At 40.8% G+C, this 15344-nt stretch overlaps 1 protein-coding gene across 3 annotated transcripts in view; it reads left to right on the top strand.

The window, feature by feature from the left end:
• Window positions 1-6664: 6664 nt before the first annotated feature.
• The window catches only part of Yaf2 (YY1 associated factor 2), a 96519-nt gene continuing 87839 nt past the window's right edge, over window positions 6665-15344 (top strand). The window contains exons 1-3 of one of the 3 annotated variants that reach the window (XM_087200020.1): window positions 6675-6871; window positions 7215-7340; window positions 14814-14849. In XM_087200020.1, coding sequence (XP_087056146.1) covers window positions 6846-6871; window positions 7215-7340; window positions 14814-14849 — 188 coding nt within the window. In that variant the 5' untranslated portion in view covers window positions 6675-6845. Of the gene's footprint in view, window positions 6872-7214; window positions 7341-14813; window positions 14850-15344 lie in introns of those variants that run through there. The other 2 variants (XM_004874010.4, XM_021251562.2) reach the window with 2 other exon arrangements.

Genomic DNA, 15344 nt, shown 5'->3' with positions numbered 1-15344 from the left:
AGCTGGAGGTGTCTGGCATGTTGTATACAATTTGTATACGTGTAGAGACTCGTGTGGATGGTGAGTAGTCAGAGAAGTCACTTCTCTCTTCCACAAACCCAGCCTAGGCTCTGTCCTTGGCTTGGTGACTCGGGGAGGTGTATCTGGCTAGATGAGCTTGCTGCTTCGAGCTCTGCCGGTAGAGGGTGCCATGAGGAGACTGCAAAGCCAGAGGAAGAAGGTACTTCCTGGCCATGTGCTGTTTGTTGGCTTCCAGTCCTCTTCGGGCTTCTTGGTGTTTCACCGCAGCGCAGCAGCTCCTATCTTTGGCAGAAGCTGAATCCAATTTGCAGTTTCCCCACGTTTGCAGAACCAGCTTTACATGTCTTCATCTGGGACACCAGCACTACGGAATCCATGCTCCCTCTCCAGAGGCGTGGGGTAAAGCCTTGAAACTGTCTTCTAAATGCTTGCTCAAAGTGTCCCTCACTAATGGATCCTATATCCTGGGTTTAGGGAAGGTGGATGAGAGCCAATATGTTAGAAATAGAAGTTACCTTTAAGCTAGCGGTAGACTGGGTTGGAGTAAAGAGGCAAACACGAGGAATGGAGACCTGGTCAGCGATGCCACTAGTTATAGCCAGGTCATGAAATGAAATAGAGACTTCTTAGAAAGGAGTGGGTGGGGAAGGGGTGACAGAGAAGGAAGGATTGAGGAGTAAAGAGGGTACTTAAGGAGGCAAGAAGCAAACTTTATGAAGAGTCACAACTTCGGTGAAATGAAATCGAGAGACTGAAAAGCCACCATTAATACTTTGGTGTGTTTTCTTCTGAGTTTTTTCATATGTTTTGGCCTATATCGTATATTCAATTTTATATTTATAACATAAGCATTCTCTCTTGCTACAAATTCCTCATCAATAGGTTTTAATGACTGCTTAAAATCCAGTTCTCTGTTAGATCACAATTTATTTAACTGTCTCTCTCCTGACAAGGATGAAGGTTTTGTTTTTTTTGTTTTTTTTGTTTTTTTGGTACCGGGGATCGAACTCGGGACCTTGCGCTTGTGAGGCAGGTGCTGGAAGCACTGAGCTAAATCCCCAACCAAATACAGAGGACTCTTTTTTTTTTTTTTGGTACCAGGGATTGAACTCGGGTCCTTGAGCTTGTGAAGCAGGCGGCGGAAACACTAAGCTACATCCCCGGCCCCATGAAGGTTATTTTTAATGTTTCTTAAAATATCTGCAGCCCCGGGGATGTAGCTCAGTGGCTCTGCACCTGCCTGGCAAGAGCAAGGTCCTGAGTTCTATCCCAGGTACTGCAAAAAAAATAAAAATCTGCTGTGATTGCTTCCACAGAGAAGCTTTTTATGAACATCAGGTTGCTTCTCTAGGATTTATCCCCCCGAGTGGAAGTGCTGTATCAACGAGTGTGAACATTTTCAATCTTTATTCTTCCTCAAATTCTTCTAGATCCACAATTCTTTGCCTACAATCCCATAAATCAAAAGCGCTGAAAATTGAAAGTGTTTTCATATTTTACCTGACTTATATTCATTCATTTAGCAGCAAAACCTGAATAGATCTAATATGAGATAGTTTATAGGCTTTTATTTTCCCACTTAAAGTAAACATTTATGGTTTTTTGGAATATTTATGTTTTTGAGAAATATTAATGTTTTTGATTATGGGTCACTATCTGAGAAACCTCTGTCAATTAATAATGTAGTATTTATACTGTACTGCCTTTTAAAAAATCCCCAAATGTCTTACTTACCAAACATATCTAGCCTGCAAGGGTGCATATAAGGGTTGTGAATGTGGGACAGGAATGTGCTGGAGAAGTCAATTTTTAAAATATCTGCTGATATTCGAAATTTTTACACTGATATTATGGGCTGAAATGTGTCTCTTTCCAAATTCATTATGTTGCAGTCTTTAGGCTATGTTTGGAGACAGGGTCTTTAAAGAGATGATTCAATTAAAATGAAGTCTTTGGGGTAGGTCCTAATCAAGGGAGCGGTATCCTCCTTGAGAAGAGGAGAGCAGGACACAGACACACACGGAGGGAAGACCATGTGAGGACACAGAGGCCATCTGCCCGCCAAGGCAAGAGGCCTCAGAGGAAAGCAAGGTTGCTGACATCTTGAGCTTGTAACCTCCACAAGTGTGAGAAAATAAATTTGTTTTTTTAAACAATCCAGCCTGCAGAAACTTTGTTAACGTCACCCTAGAAAACTAATGCAACTGGTGATGTGTAACTTTTACACCCCCTAAAATCAATAAAGGTATCTCCATTTTGCAGAACCAAAAGAATACTAACTAAAATGAAACCCACAAAAGCCAACCTCATAAAATGTGATTGCTTTTATTATTATAGCTCCCCCTGCTCCCCGTCTCAATGCTAGGGATTGAAGCCAGGGTCTCCTGAATGCTAGGCAAGCACTCTACCACTGACACACATCCTTAAGCTAGCACTGCAATACTTCATTTCTAGCTCCTTCTCTCAGGGAAGGTTTGTAGCTCATTTCTTTCTTAATAACCCCATTTTATCTCAAATGCCAGTTGATAAATAAGATGGCACTTCTCATTTTGATTATTAGCTACTGTTGCCTACTAAGTATATTCAATTATAATATAACAGTGTCCCCTTATCTGGTTTTTGTCTTCGTGTTTTAGGTACCCACATTCATCCATGGTATGAAAACACTAAACGGAAAATTTCAGAAATAAACATGTTTTAAATTGCACACCGCTGTGAGTAGTGTGATGAAATCTCACGCCATCCTGCTCTATCTCCCCTGAGACCTGAATTATTCCTTTGTCCAGTTCATCCGTGCTGTACACTCTAACTGTACTGCAGTCACATAGTAGCTGTCTTGGCTTATCAGATCACTTGGTGAAGTATCCCAGTGTCTGTGCTAAAGGAGTCCTTATCTAGTTCGGTCTAATGTTATGCTGCATGCCTGAGTCATTCACCTCACAGCGTTTCATCATACAGGCACTGTATCACCTCACGTTATCACAATAAGGACTTGGGGGGCATTCACATAACTTTTATTATAGTGTTGTTATGATTGCATTATTTTATCATTTTTATTATTAGTCTGTTATTGTGCCTAATTTATACATTAAACTTTTTTTTATACATTAAACTTAATGGTAGGTATGTATAGGAAAAACATAGTGTATGTATAGGGTTTAGTATCACAGGCATTTATTAGGATCTTGGGTAAGGGAGACCACTCTGTATGGTGGCTGTTTTGTTTTGTCTTGTTATTTTGGTGGTACTGGGGACTGACCCCACCAGGGCCTTCACACTGAACTACTACATCCTAAGCCCTTTTTATTTTCTGATTTTGAGATGAGGTCTCGCTAAGTCACTAAGTTGCCCAGGCCTGGGTCTAACTTTGATCCTCGGGCCTCAGTCACCCAGAGTGCTGGGACTACAGGGATGTGCCACCCACTCCCAGCTCCTATTTGGTTTTTATAGTTGTTGTGTTTGCCTAATAGACTCAGGACTAATAACCATCTAGGGTCTCTGGGATTCCATAGTCTCTCTTGATCTAAGACAAGGGCTTTCAAATCTTTTCATTCACTCCACAGAAAACAGATTACTTGGGCTGGGGCTATAGCTCAGTGGCGCTGCACCTGCCTGGCAAGTGCAAGGTCTTGAGTTCAATTCCCTGTATGGGGGGGGGAGGCGCAGATTACTGCTCATCTGTGCATAGGATCACATGCATAGTTTCAGTAACTTCTCCAGTCTCTCCTATTCTAGGAAGCATATTGCAATAGCAATGGATATTACTATATCAATTACCTAGGGATTAATTTAATTTTTAGAAGACGAGTCATTAGAAAACATCATTCTTATTAAATTGTTAAAACTTGTTAAAGAACTTGTGTCACTTTACAAGTGACCCTAATGAATTGTATGTCTAAAGTACTGATCTCTGCTAATGTATTGGAAAGACATCTGAATGGGTAAGAATCTGGACCACTCCTGTGATAAAGATCTTTTCTATTTTCTACTGTCTACTCTTCCAGATAATAGGGAAACAGTTTAAAGTATGTGACTTTTTATGGAGAAATAGGGGTAGCTCTGGAGTTATTCTTTCAACCTAAGCCTACTACAGGCATAGATTTTTTCTAAAAGAAATATCAATAAATAGGAGGAAGCTGGTACAGTACAAAGGCATGAGCTTTTGTGTTCTACAAAAACTAGGTTCCTGGTTCTTCTACAAGGAGGTGGGGAATTTTAAAGTTCAGTTTGAAGAGTTGTTACACATTTCAGCAGTTATTGCCCATCCACTGCATGTAATATGCTTAACAAGTCTCAAAACTGAAGATCTCCTTTTTCAAGAATTATGACACAACTTAATTTGTTCCAGCTCAGAATACGTGTCACACTGTTATATGGGTTGGAGATGCAGTAATTAAGATAACAAATAAAAGTTCTTGCCTTTCTTTTAGTTTATGATTTACAGGTATAGTTTTCTTTGTAGTGGTGGATGTTATGGTCTAGTGAACTGGTACTTACAGCATCTGGAATTTTTTAGTGTTTAACTTTCTTTTGATTCAAAATACCTTGTTGGACAGGGGTGTAGTTCTGCGGTAGAGTGCTTGCCAAGTATGCTTCATCCCCAGCATTACAACAAAACAAAACAAAGCAAAACAAAAAAACCCAAAAAACCATTACTGCTGTGGCTTTTGCAAGTAGAGCAGTTTTTGTATCGCCTCCTTGATAATTCTTCCAAATGAGGAATTTTAAAATATCGTAATGGTTTGGGGATGCAAGTCATTGGTAGAGTGCTCGATTTATGAACATAAGGCCCTAGGTTCTATTGCAAAACCACACACACGCACACACAAAAACCAAAACCCACAATTTCTTAGACTTGGAAGGGATTTAGTTGTGATAATAGCTTTAACTCTTACAGATGAAAAAATGAAGTGACTTATAGCTAAATTTACCCATTACCCATTGCAAGAGATTAAGAACAGGCTGTGGCTCTCTTTCTCTTGGACATTTTCTTAATCATATTCATGTTTTCTGGGTTTCTTTAATCACTGGATCTGAGACACAAAAAGTGACATTTGTAAAAAGTACAGGTGCTGCAAAGAGGGCAGAGACCGGTATCACCTGGGATGAGCTGGTTCATCAGAAAGCACGGTTTGGTAAAAGACTAATAGGATTCCTGAGCTCTAATCCCGGCCTTTACATTAAAGAAAAGCCATTTAACCCGGACCCTAAATTCTTTGTCTTTAAAATGAAAGGTTAGATTACTTTATGAGAAAATTTGCAGAGTACTTTGAAGTCTTTAATACATACACATAAGGTTTACAAAGTCCTTGGCTAATAGTGCTCCACACAACCACCTCATACAGATGCCATTTTGATCGATGAAGAATTTGAGAATTATAGAAATTAATCAAAATGTCCAAAGTTTATCAGATAAGGGAAAGGGAAACAAGCTGAGAACACCGGCCTTCTGGCTACTGTATTTCCTTTGTTGTTTAGTTAGCTATACAATTGTTATTTGAGGACCTGGGCTTGAGGTGAACCTGATATAAGCTCGGAAAGATAGGCACAAACAGTATAGACAGAAGAGGGAAATACTGTAGTTTATGCAGAAGTAAGCCTGTGCACAAAGAAGGGAATGATTCTGGGGGAGAGAATGAATTTCATTTTACCAGGAGGCAGTTTTCTGATGGTGAGGTAGTGAAGAATGCATGGAAGGCCTAGAATGCCAGGCTGAGGAGTCTAGGAGCCCTTCGTTCTTGATAAACCTGGTTGATAAACCTGGTGATATAATGTTACCAGCATTTTATCTTTTATCTGGTTGTGGATTACCAAATAGATTGGAGAGGCGGGATTGGAGCTCTGTCCCGTTAGATGGCTGATAATCTAGTGTGTACTAGATGAGGGTCTCTAGGACATTGAACTCATGAGACCTGCGAGGCAAATATTCTTTCCTTGGTCAACAGTGTCAGGGTTTACGCAAACTCGTTTTTATCCAAAGGACTATGTGCATGCCTTTTCTTTTCTTTATTTTATTGGTACCGGGGATTGAACTCGGGACCTTGCGCTTGCAAGGCAGACGCTGGAACCACTGAGCTAAATCCCCGACCCCCCTTTTCTTCTAAAAGAAGCTACGGCAGACTCCTGTGAGGCCAAAAAAGACGCTTTTGGAATTAACCCGGGATTACACTCCTGGCCTTGTCATTTTCTAATTATGTAACCCATGGGAAGTCAACTAACCTCTCTGGAGCTACGGTTTCGTTTCTGCTAAATTAAGGGTGACAATCCCTACTTGATGAAGTATTTGTGTGGGTAAGGCAGCGTGTGGGGCACCTGGCGAGGGCGCTCAGTGTAGGTTCTGTCCTTCTGCAGGTACCCTGGGGGGAGGGAGGGGACTGAGTGGCCGGGGAGGCCAAGACCTGGCGTCCTTGCCGACCGCATCGTGGAGCAGGCTTGGCAGGGGAGGACCGAGCGGCCCCGCGCTCCCCGGCTCAGGCTCAGGAGCGCGCGCCGGGCCGGCTGGCCGCACTCGGGGGAAGCAGTGGCGCCCGAGACCGCAGCGCCACCCCTCCCGCCCGCGCGCGAGCTAGCCGAGGCGCCAAGCCGCGCTGGCCGCGTTTGAAGTCTCCGGCGCGGGCGGCAGTTGGCTCGCGCGGGTCACGTGGTCGAGCCGGAGTTTCCCCGACAGCTGGCGGCTGCGTGGGCTCCGGCGGTGGCTCGCGAGCTCGCGGCGCGGCCTCCCCACCCCTCCTTCTCCCCGCCCGCTTCCGCCCGGCTGCTCGCCCTCCTTATTGACAAACACCGCGGCCGCGGCTGCGCCTCTGAGCTTGGTTGGGAGCCGAGCCATGGGAGACAAGAAGAGCCCCACCAGGTGAGCGAGCCGCGGTGCCCGCGCTCGGGGCCGGCAGGGCCTCGGGCAGATTGGGCCGCCGCGCTCGCCGCTTAGCCCCGGCCGAGGACGGGGGCGACTCCGCCGGCCGAGCGCTGCCGCGTGAGGGGCCGCCGGCGGCGGCAGCCCCACAATGGGGCCGCGATGGCGGCGGCGCGGGCGTCACCCCGGGTGTCAGGGCCGCCGTCCTCACCGAGCTCGCGCGAGCGGCCGCCGGGGGCCCGCGGGCGGGGGGCGCGGACCTGGGGGCGGGGCGGGCGGCCGCGGGCCCGGGCGCGCCCTGTGGTGACCCCGCGCTGCGTCGTGTCCGGGTTGTGTCCTGCAGGCCGAAGCGGCAGCCGAAGCCGTCCTCGGATGAGGGCTACTGGGACTGCAGCGTCTGCACCTTCCGGAACAGCGCCGAGGCCTTCAAGTGCATGATGTGCGATGTGCGGAAGGGCACCTCCACCCGGTGAGTCCCGCCCGCCTGCCCGCCCGCTACACGCCGCCCCGCGGGAGCGCCAGGCCGGGTTGGGGGCGCCGTGGGCCCCGGTCCCATTGACCGCCACCCGCGCCACGGTTTGTGGCGAGGGCGATTGAAGAGGCTGTAGCGGTTTGGTTTTTTCTGCTGCCGGGGGAGAGTGAATTATTGAGGGGAGGCATTAGCTAGTGCGATTTAATTCGTGTCTCTGAGTGTAATGCCCCCTCCCCACGCCGGGCTTCCGAACGGTGGCTGCATTGTTGTGTTAGAGTACGGGAGCCAAGGAGAGAGCGTGAAATCCTCTTTAGGAGCAAAGGATGTAATTTGATTTCAGTCCTAAGGGGAAAAACGTATCTGAGTGTAGAATACACAGTAGATTAAACTTCTTTTTTAATGTATGGACGTCTGGAAGAGTCATGCTGAGGTTTTGTTTCATGTTTTTATTCCAGGTCTCTAATGTTCTGTAAGTAAGTAGACGTTAGCATAGTCACTGGAACATGTTTTTTAAAGTATCTGAATTTCTTTAGTTTGATTAAATGGCAGTCCCCTAGACAAATGAGATAAAATGATCTGTTTTTGGTTTTAAGTTGTACCTGTCTTAAAAAAAAAAAAACTACTTAAATGAATTAAGTGGCTAAAAAAATCATGCAGGAAATCCAGTCAGTGTCATTCCTGATCTCCCAGCACTTAGAATTCCTTTGCCTTTATAGGAATGTAACTGCTTAATTAATTTCATTATAATCCCCTGCTTCATAGCTTAATATTTGATAAAATACCTTTTGATATTATAAGGTCTGTTGGAGTCTAAATTATCACAATAACACACTGCCAAGTTTACTGTTACTTTAAAAGAGAGAGCCAGTGTAATTTTGACGTTGTTATAAATGTTCACTAACATGTCTGAAAATGAGGCATTCTGATTTTAAACACCATTTATAAAATTAAAACTTTAGAATTAGAGATGGAATCTCAAGATTTTTAAGATTTTTCTCAAAATTTTAAGATCAGCTACTTTTGACATGCTTGTCTTTTTGTAAATCATAATGTGCTTTTCGTATATGAATTTCCATTTACATTGGATAAAATGCTTTGAACATTTTTCTGATACTCATTATAAAGCAAGCTTTTAAACGTGTACTAAATTCAATAGATGATGAGAGAACATTCTAAAAAGAAAAGAATTACCTGTTTGCTATTTTTTGGACCCGTGTTTTAAGTATGTTATTTAGAAAAGCAGAGTATCTTTATATAAGGTTGGATTTGGTTTAGAGTATATTTGTTTATCTATGTGTTAGTAGTTTGTATTTTTTATAGTGCTCAATACAAAATATTTAGAAAATTTAAATTTTGGAGGCAGGAACTTTAATATGAAGACAATTATTGTAATCTTAATCTCTGGTACTATATTGTTGCTTTTTGTTGTTCCCTCTCTATTTTCTTATAGCCATTAGAAAAATACTGAAACTAGAAGAGCCTATATGTTTATTTGCAGGGACAGCAAGGAAGGGGGGAAGCTGGTGTCCTACTCCACAGCCAGTCTTGGGGTTAGAGGAACCCTGAGAAATAGAGTAGGTGGTGGCAGCTCAGAAGAGAAGAAACAGGCTGAATACCTGGCACCTGGAAGAAGAAGGATGATAGTGCACAGGGGAGTTGGCCCAGGACAGAGAAGTGGGCCTACTTAAAAAGAGGCTTGAGGCCCACATGGGGGCCCCTGACATTTTTTACCAGTACATCCGAGCTCTTGTAGATCGAATTTTTAGTGGTGGAAACAGTACTTGAGAAGGACTCAAAGGAGCATTGTCATTTGGATTGAAACTGAAGAGGCTCTGGGCAACTCACCAGAAGTCTAAGGGACACTCTGTTCCTAAAAGTAAGTGTTCTGCACTATGAACCTCTTAGATTTTTCCTTCCTCTTTCTGAATTATCTCTTCTCTTTTGACTGTGGCCCTAAGTTAAGCCTAAGAGCTCTAATTTCTCTGTTATCTGTTGTTTTCCTACTGCTTATTCTGAAATTGAGAGTGGAATCCATGTTTGGGTAGAAAAATGGGACAGGGCAGATATTGAATGTACTGCAAAGTATTTCCCTCACTGCTAACGTTAGGAGAACAATTGAAGGATGAAAGAACACTGGAGAAGCAAAAGTTGCAGTAGTTGGAAGAATGCTTCTCCATAGCTGACATGTTAATTAGCACCTAGGGTAATTTCAGGGATAAGGTGGGTGAAAACCACAGCAGGGACTGGGTAGCTGCAGAGCAACAGAAGGGTATGGTTTGCTAATGGCTTGTTTGTATCACCAACAGATGGGATATAAATCTCTGGGGTCAGGCTGACCTCTGAACTGATTTTGTCCCAATTGCCAACTGTGAGGCCAAGTCTAGGCTTAGAGATTCGAAACATTCTTTTCTTTCTAAGCCACCAGAGAAGATGGAGTCTATGGTCTCCCTTTTAAGTTTCTTTTCTTTCTTTTTCTTTTCTTTTTTTTTTTTTAAAGGGTATCTAGTTCAAATGCTTTATATTACAACAGAAGACCATTTCATCTGGCCATATCTTGGGCAGGTCGCCTCATTCTGTGGAATGAGGTTTCATTCATAGCATGTAAATCAGAATAAAATGTAATTTGACGTAAGTTCAGTCCCTCAATTGATAAATTATATTCTTTAATTTTGTGCCGTTTCTATGATTAAATTCCAGTTTTATACTTAGTGGTGGTTTTAATTAGTTTAAAATTGATTAATCTCTTTAAAATCTAGACTAAATATAAGAGTTCAAGTACTCGAAATTTTCTGTGCTGTGTTTCTATTGGAAATAGTGACAAATGTCAAACTGACAGGGAATATTTTAAAAAGAAAAAAGGATGCCATAGTGCTCAGTCTCCTTTTTATCTGAAGTTCTTTTTAAGGCAGTAAAGTGTCTACATTTTAGAAAATTAACCATTCTGAATCATCAGAGAATGAAATATTTAGGGTAGTCTGTGTGAAGGTAGTGATCAATGTATGATGATTGAGTTGAGTTGTACCTTATTGTCCTTTTATGTAGGAATGGAAAATCGATTTGTTGCTTTAATTCAGGTAGCAAGCATTTAGGGATAAAAACAATAGTGCTGGTTTGGTTTTAAGCTGTGGTCTAAATGAGAACCTATTAAATAATACCTACTCTACAGGAGACTTTTCAGTATACTAGGTAATATTTTATTTTCTCAGTGTATGTTGTGATAGTTCCATTAAGGCTCTCGTAGGTGTTAGAGAGCTGTGGAAAAGATATCACACAGTAGAAAGAGCAGTGGGTCTAATACTAGGGTCTGTTACTGGGGTTTATATTTCATTTGAATTACTGCAACATTCAGCAGGTCTTTACTGAGCATTTTGTAAAAGGGCTGAGCTAGGTGCTGGATGCACAGTGGTAAGCAAATAGATGTTTCTTTGTAAAGTTTAATGATTTTCTTGTCAAATGAGAAGCGCTTTGAACTACATCAAATTTTATATGTGAGGTAGTATTAGAACATCTTTCTTTCAAATATGAAACAAAGAGGTGAAACTTCTCTGTAAAAAAAATACAACTCAACACAGTATTGTGGTTAGGATCTGACTATTGGTAAAAAGAATTTAGTTTCTATAAAAATGGGAGTAAACTGTAAAGTTCACATTTCGAAGAAACTCCACTATTATCTGATGAAAATCTTTTCAGTATCATTCTCTTTTATTTTCTTAAAGTTTTAAATTTTAATTTGTTTGTTTATTTATTTGTTTATCTGAGACAAGGGTCTTGACATATAGCCCAGGCTGGCCTTGAACTTGAGATCTTCCTGCCTCCATCTGCTGAGTGCTGGGATTACAGACATGCCTAGTCATCATTATTGTCTTGTCATACTTGTTTTCTTTCTTTTAATTTGTAGCTTGATAGAGTTCTCATAGACTGTTGGTATGAGAATGAGAGAAAAACGGGCCATCAAAGTAAGTCCGTGTTTTAGAAATTCATAGTTCTTGATCCTCCCCTACCTGAGGAACCATCCCAGAAGCCACTTACTTGTTGTTCAGAAACTCCTTATTCTAGGAGGTTTCTTGTTTACCATCTGCTTTTATCTTGGATTCCTCTAATCAAATCATTGTTTGCAGAGAAATTGTGAAAATGATTAGTTTTGGATAGTCTAGTGATGGTTTTCACAGTGTAGCTTGAAGAACTAGAGGGGTCCCTGAGTTAAGTAGGAGGTCCAAGTGATTTTCATGGTAATATTAAGCTGTTATCTGCCTTTCACTATGTTAACACTTGTAGGGGTAGTGCAGAGTTCAGTGAGTAAAACTGTTAGTACCTTACTGTGAATCAAAGGAATGGCACCAAATTGCTGAATTCCTTATAATACTCACCGCCATGCACATGCAGTGATATCCTTGATGAAGCAGTAAAAGTTACTAAATCTCACATTTTAAAATATTGTATCTGTCAAAACAGGGGCATACATATAAAGCATTTCTGCTACATACCAAAGTACAGTGAATGGTTGATTGCAAAGATGAGGCACTGTGTGGTTCTGTGACTTGCAAGCAGAACTAGGTACTTTTATCATGGAGCGTCATTTTTACCTGAAAGACTGAGTGAGGAACTGTGGTTATTCAGATTTGGAGGTTTAGCAGATATTTTTTTGAAAATGGATGCAGTGAATCTGTCACTTAAAGGAAAACAGTTGATAGTATTTGTTGCCATTAATAAAAATCATTCCAGGGAAAACTGAAAATTTTGAAAACTCATAACTACAACAGAGGGCTTTAGAGCTTCTGAGTACTTTTCTTTGTTTTTGTATATATTTTTACTTTTAATTTTTTTGGCTTTGTTTTTCTTCTGTGTACTTTAAAGACTTTACTGATAAAATTGTTGGTGATATCAGTGAATATGACTTTTTTTTTTTGGTATCGGGGATTGAACTCAGGCCCTTGTGCTTGTGAGGCAGGCGGCAGTACCCCTGAGCTAAATCCCCGGCCCATAACTTTTTATACTTTATCGTGAAACATGTCAACATTTGAAGGATCTGTGTAACTCAGTGAATCAGTTTTTCCCAATAATCAATGTATGCAGTTACAAAACCATGCATGTTTAATGCAAAGTACAAAATACTAAAGAGTTTTAAGGGAACCTTATGAAAACTTTTTAAAAGTGGTTTCTGATTTCACATTGCAACTACATTTTTAGAAACAGTTACTTGTGTTTTTGGGTGTAATATCAAAGAAGCATATCCAATTATCTGAAAAGATTATTCAAATAATACCTCTGTTTTTCAGCTACATATCTGTGGGAGTCTAGATTTTCTTCATATTTTTGGACTCAACATATTGCAACAAATTGAATGCAGAAACAAATGACATTCCAAATATCTTCTGTTAAGACATTTAGGGACTTAGAAAAATATGGAACGCTGTTTTTCACACAAAATTATTTTTATTTTGGAAAATACAGTGATTTTCATAAGTGTCATTTAATATGTGATATGTTTTGTTTTCAAAATGAACTAATAGATATTTATTTACTTATTTTGTGATGCTGGGGATGGAACCCAGGGCCTTGTGGATAATAGGCAATCACTGTACCACTGAGATAGACTCCCAAGTCCCTGTTTTTATTTCCAATATAAAAAACATAAATAGGTAAGACCCACATAAAAGCTCTTGTAGCTTTTAGGAGTGTGAAGAGTCCCTGAGACCAGAGCCTGTGAACTGCTAGTCAAGGGTTTTGCTGTCCTATATTTCTACATACAACAGATTGATTTCAGCAGGTAATCTGTTTTGCTTTCTTTATTCTTTACTGTCTGGGCTCTGACTGATAGTTAATGACCTAACTGATTGTTAGACTCAGTGGCCTAACCTCTCTCTCTTAATGTCACTTCTCTGTTACCTGGTGTTGATAGCTTTTGTTTCTAAATCAAAACACTCTTTCCTTGATGTCTCTGACACTTCCTTTTCCTAGTTTTCCTAGTAAATCTCTGAAATCATTTTCTGCCTAACCATATCCGACTTCTCTGTATTCCTTACCTTGTATAAACTTGTAGCATAAACTTGTCTCAACTTTAATTCTAACTTTCCATCATCCCTCATGCACAGTCTTCCTCTGGATTGTCTTTCAGATCTATGCTTGGCCATGGATTTAGCTCAGTGGTGCCACCGCCTGCCTTGCAAGTGCAAGGTCCTGAGTTCGATCCCTGGTACCAAAAAAAAAAGTGGGAAAATAAAATTATCCTTTTTGCAGTTTATGTAGTTCAGAAACCTGTTTCATTTCCCTCATGAGTTTCTGGACAAATTGATCTGTCCTCCATAGTGCTGCTAACATTATCTTTTTTGAAACCAGTCTGATGATGTCAGTCTTTGTATATTAAAAAACAAAAATTGAGACATTTTTACTGGCTACTGAATAAATGATGAGCTCCTGAGCATTGTGTTCAAGGCTGTAATAATCTGTTCCTAACTTGTCTTCCTAGCCTCATTGCCTGCTGCTTACCTCAATCGGTTCCACTTGTATCAGTGTTTTTATCAGATGGCACTTCTCAAGAAACCTTCTGGGATTACTCTCTCCTCACCCCAACTCTGTGTATTTATATATATATATGTATCTGTAATTTTTCCTAGAGAATCAACAGATTGTGGAATAGTTTTCTAGAGGTTTATCTGTTCTACAGGGCAGAAACAAGATTGTATTTGTAGAAATATAGTCAGACGTTTTTGCCCATAGATTGAAGTTTTATATGAATTGTTTTAGAACTGTATTAAGGATGATATTGTGCATGAATATCTTAACATTTTAAAGGTACAGCTTTGGAAGCTTGTTTATTATTTTTATGATCTCATTTGCAGCCCCTTAGGTCTGTTACTCAGTTATTGAAATTTATACAGTATAGCTAAAAATGAGAAGCATTTCTTGACAAAAGTAAACTAATGAAATCATGAAATAGTGCATTGTATTATGAAATATATTGTATTCCTCCAATTAATTGTAAGTTCTTTGTTAAATGACTTTAAGATAATTGTCATGGAGGAAGGGCCTATTAAAAACTAAAATATACTGTACATAATTTTGTGGTATGAGACTATTTTGAAAAATAGTTAAGCATTCAGATTTTATATTTGTTTGAATTATATTGGGTTTAAAATACAATCACCACATGCCTGTTAGCCCAGCACTGTGGGAGGCTGAGGCAGGAGGATTGCAAGTTCAAGCTCATACTCAACTTAGTGAGACACTGTCTTAGAAGGTCTGGGGATATCACTCTGAATGAAGCCTTGGGTTCAATCTCTAGTACTGGAAAAAAAATTGTAATTAAAATGGAACCAAGTTTTATGATAGAGACAGTAATCTTTTATCTATAAACTTGTATTTTAAAATATGAATCAGTTATAAAAATCAGTTATAGGCATTGCAGTACAGAAATTAAGTACATATAAGGAAGATAATGGAATTTTCCGTCTGCTGCTTTTTTTCCCCCAGTGCAAGGGATCGAGCCTGGGGCCCTGTGAATGATAGGTAAGTGGTCTGTCATGAGCTGCACTCCCAGCACAGCTTCTTCACTATTCACCTTGTCCAAGGACAGGCTAACAGGGTCACCCACTGATGTCTTTCTAGAATTATACTGTTGTTTTGCCTACTTAATGAACTGCTTATTCTTTTAAGATCCAGGTCACGCATCTATTCCCTATGACATTCTCATAAGCTCATTCCAAACTGCCTTCTTTTGTGTTACTTTCAGCAAGTGGACTCCGTCTATCGTCAGAATTTCCTCATCAGCCCAAAATTGATGTTTCTTTTCCATAAGGCTGAGTATTCCCTAAGTGAACAAGTTAACCAGAGGGGGAAGATGGCTTTTGGTTAAAGCCATGAGAGTAAGCCTGTTGTGGTGGCACACTCCTGTAATCCCAGCTCTCAGGAGGCTGAGGCAAGAGGATCACAGTGAGTTTGAGGCTAGTCTGGGCTACGTAGCGAGACACTGTCTCCTAAAAAAAACAACATGATAACTATGTT

The sequence above is a fragment of the Heterocephalus glaber genome, unplaced genomic scaffold, assembly GCF_053883595.1.
Source record: "Heterocephalus glaber isolate CG9 unplaced genomic scaffold, H.glaber_assembly_v1.0 deba00001733, whole genome shotgun sequence".
Taxonomy (NCBI): Eukaryota; Metazoa; Chordata; class Mammalia; order Rodentia; family Bathyergidae; genus Heterocephalus; species Heterocephalus glaber.
Note: the sequence above shows the minus strand (reverse complement) of the source record. Positions and strands in the feature narration are given on the sequence as shown.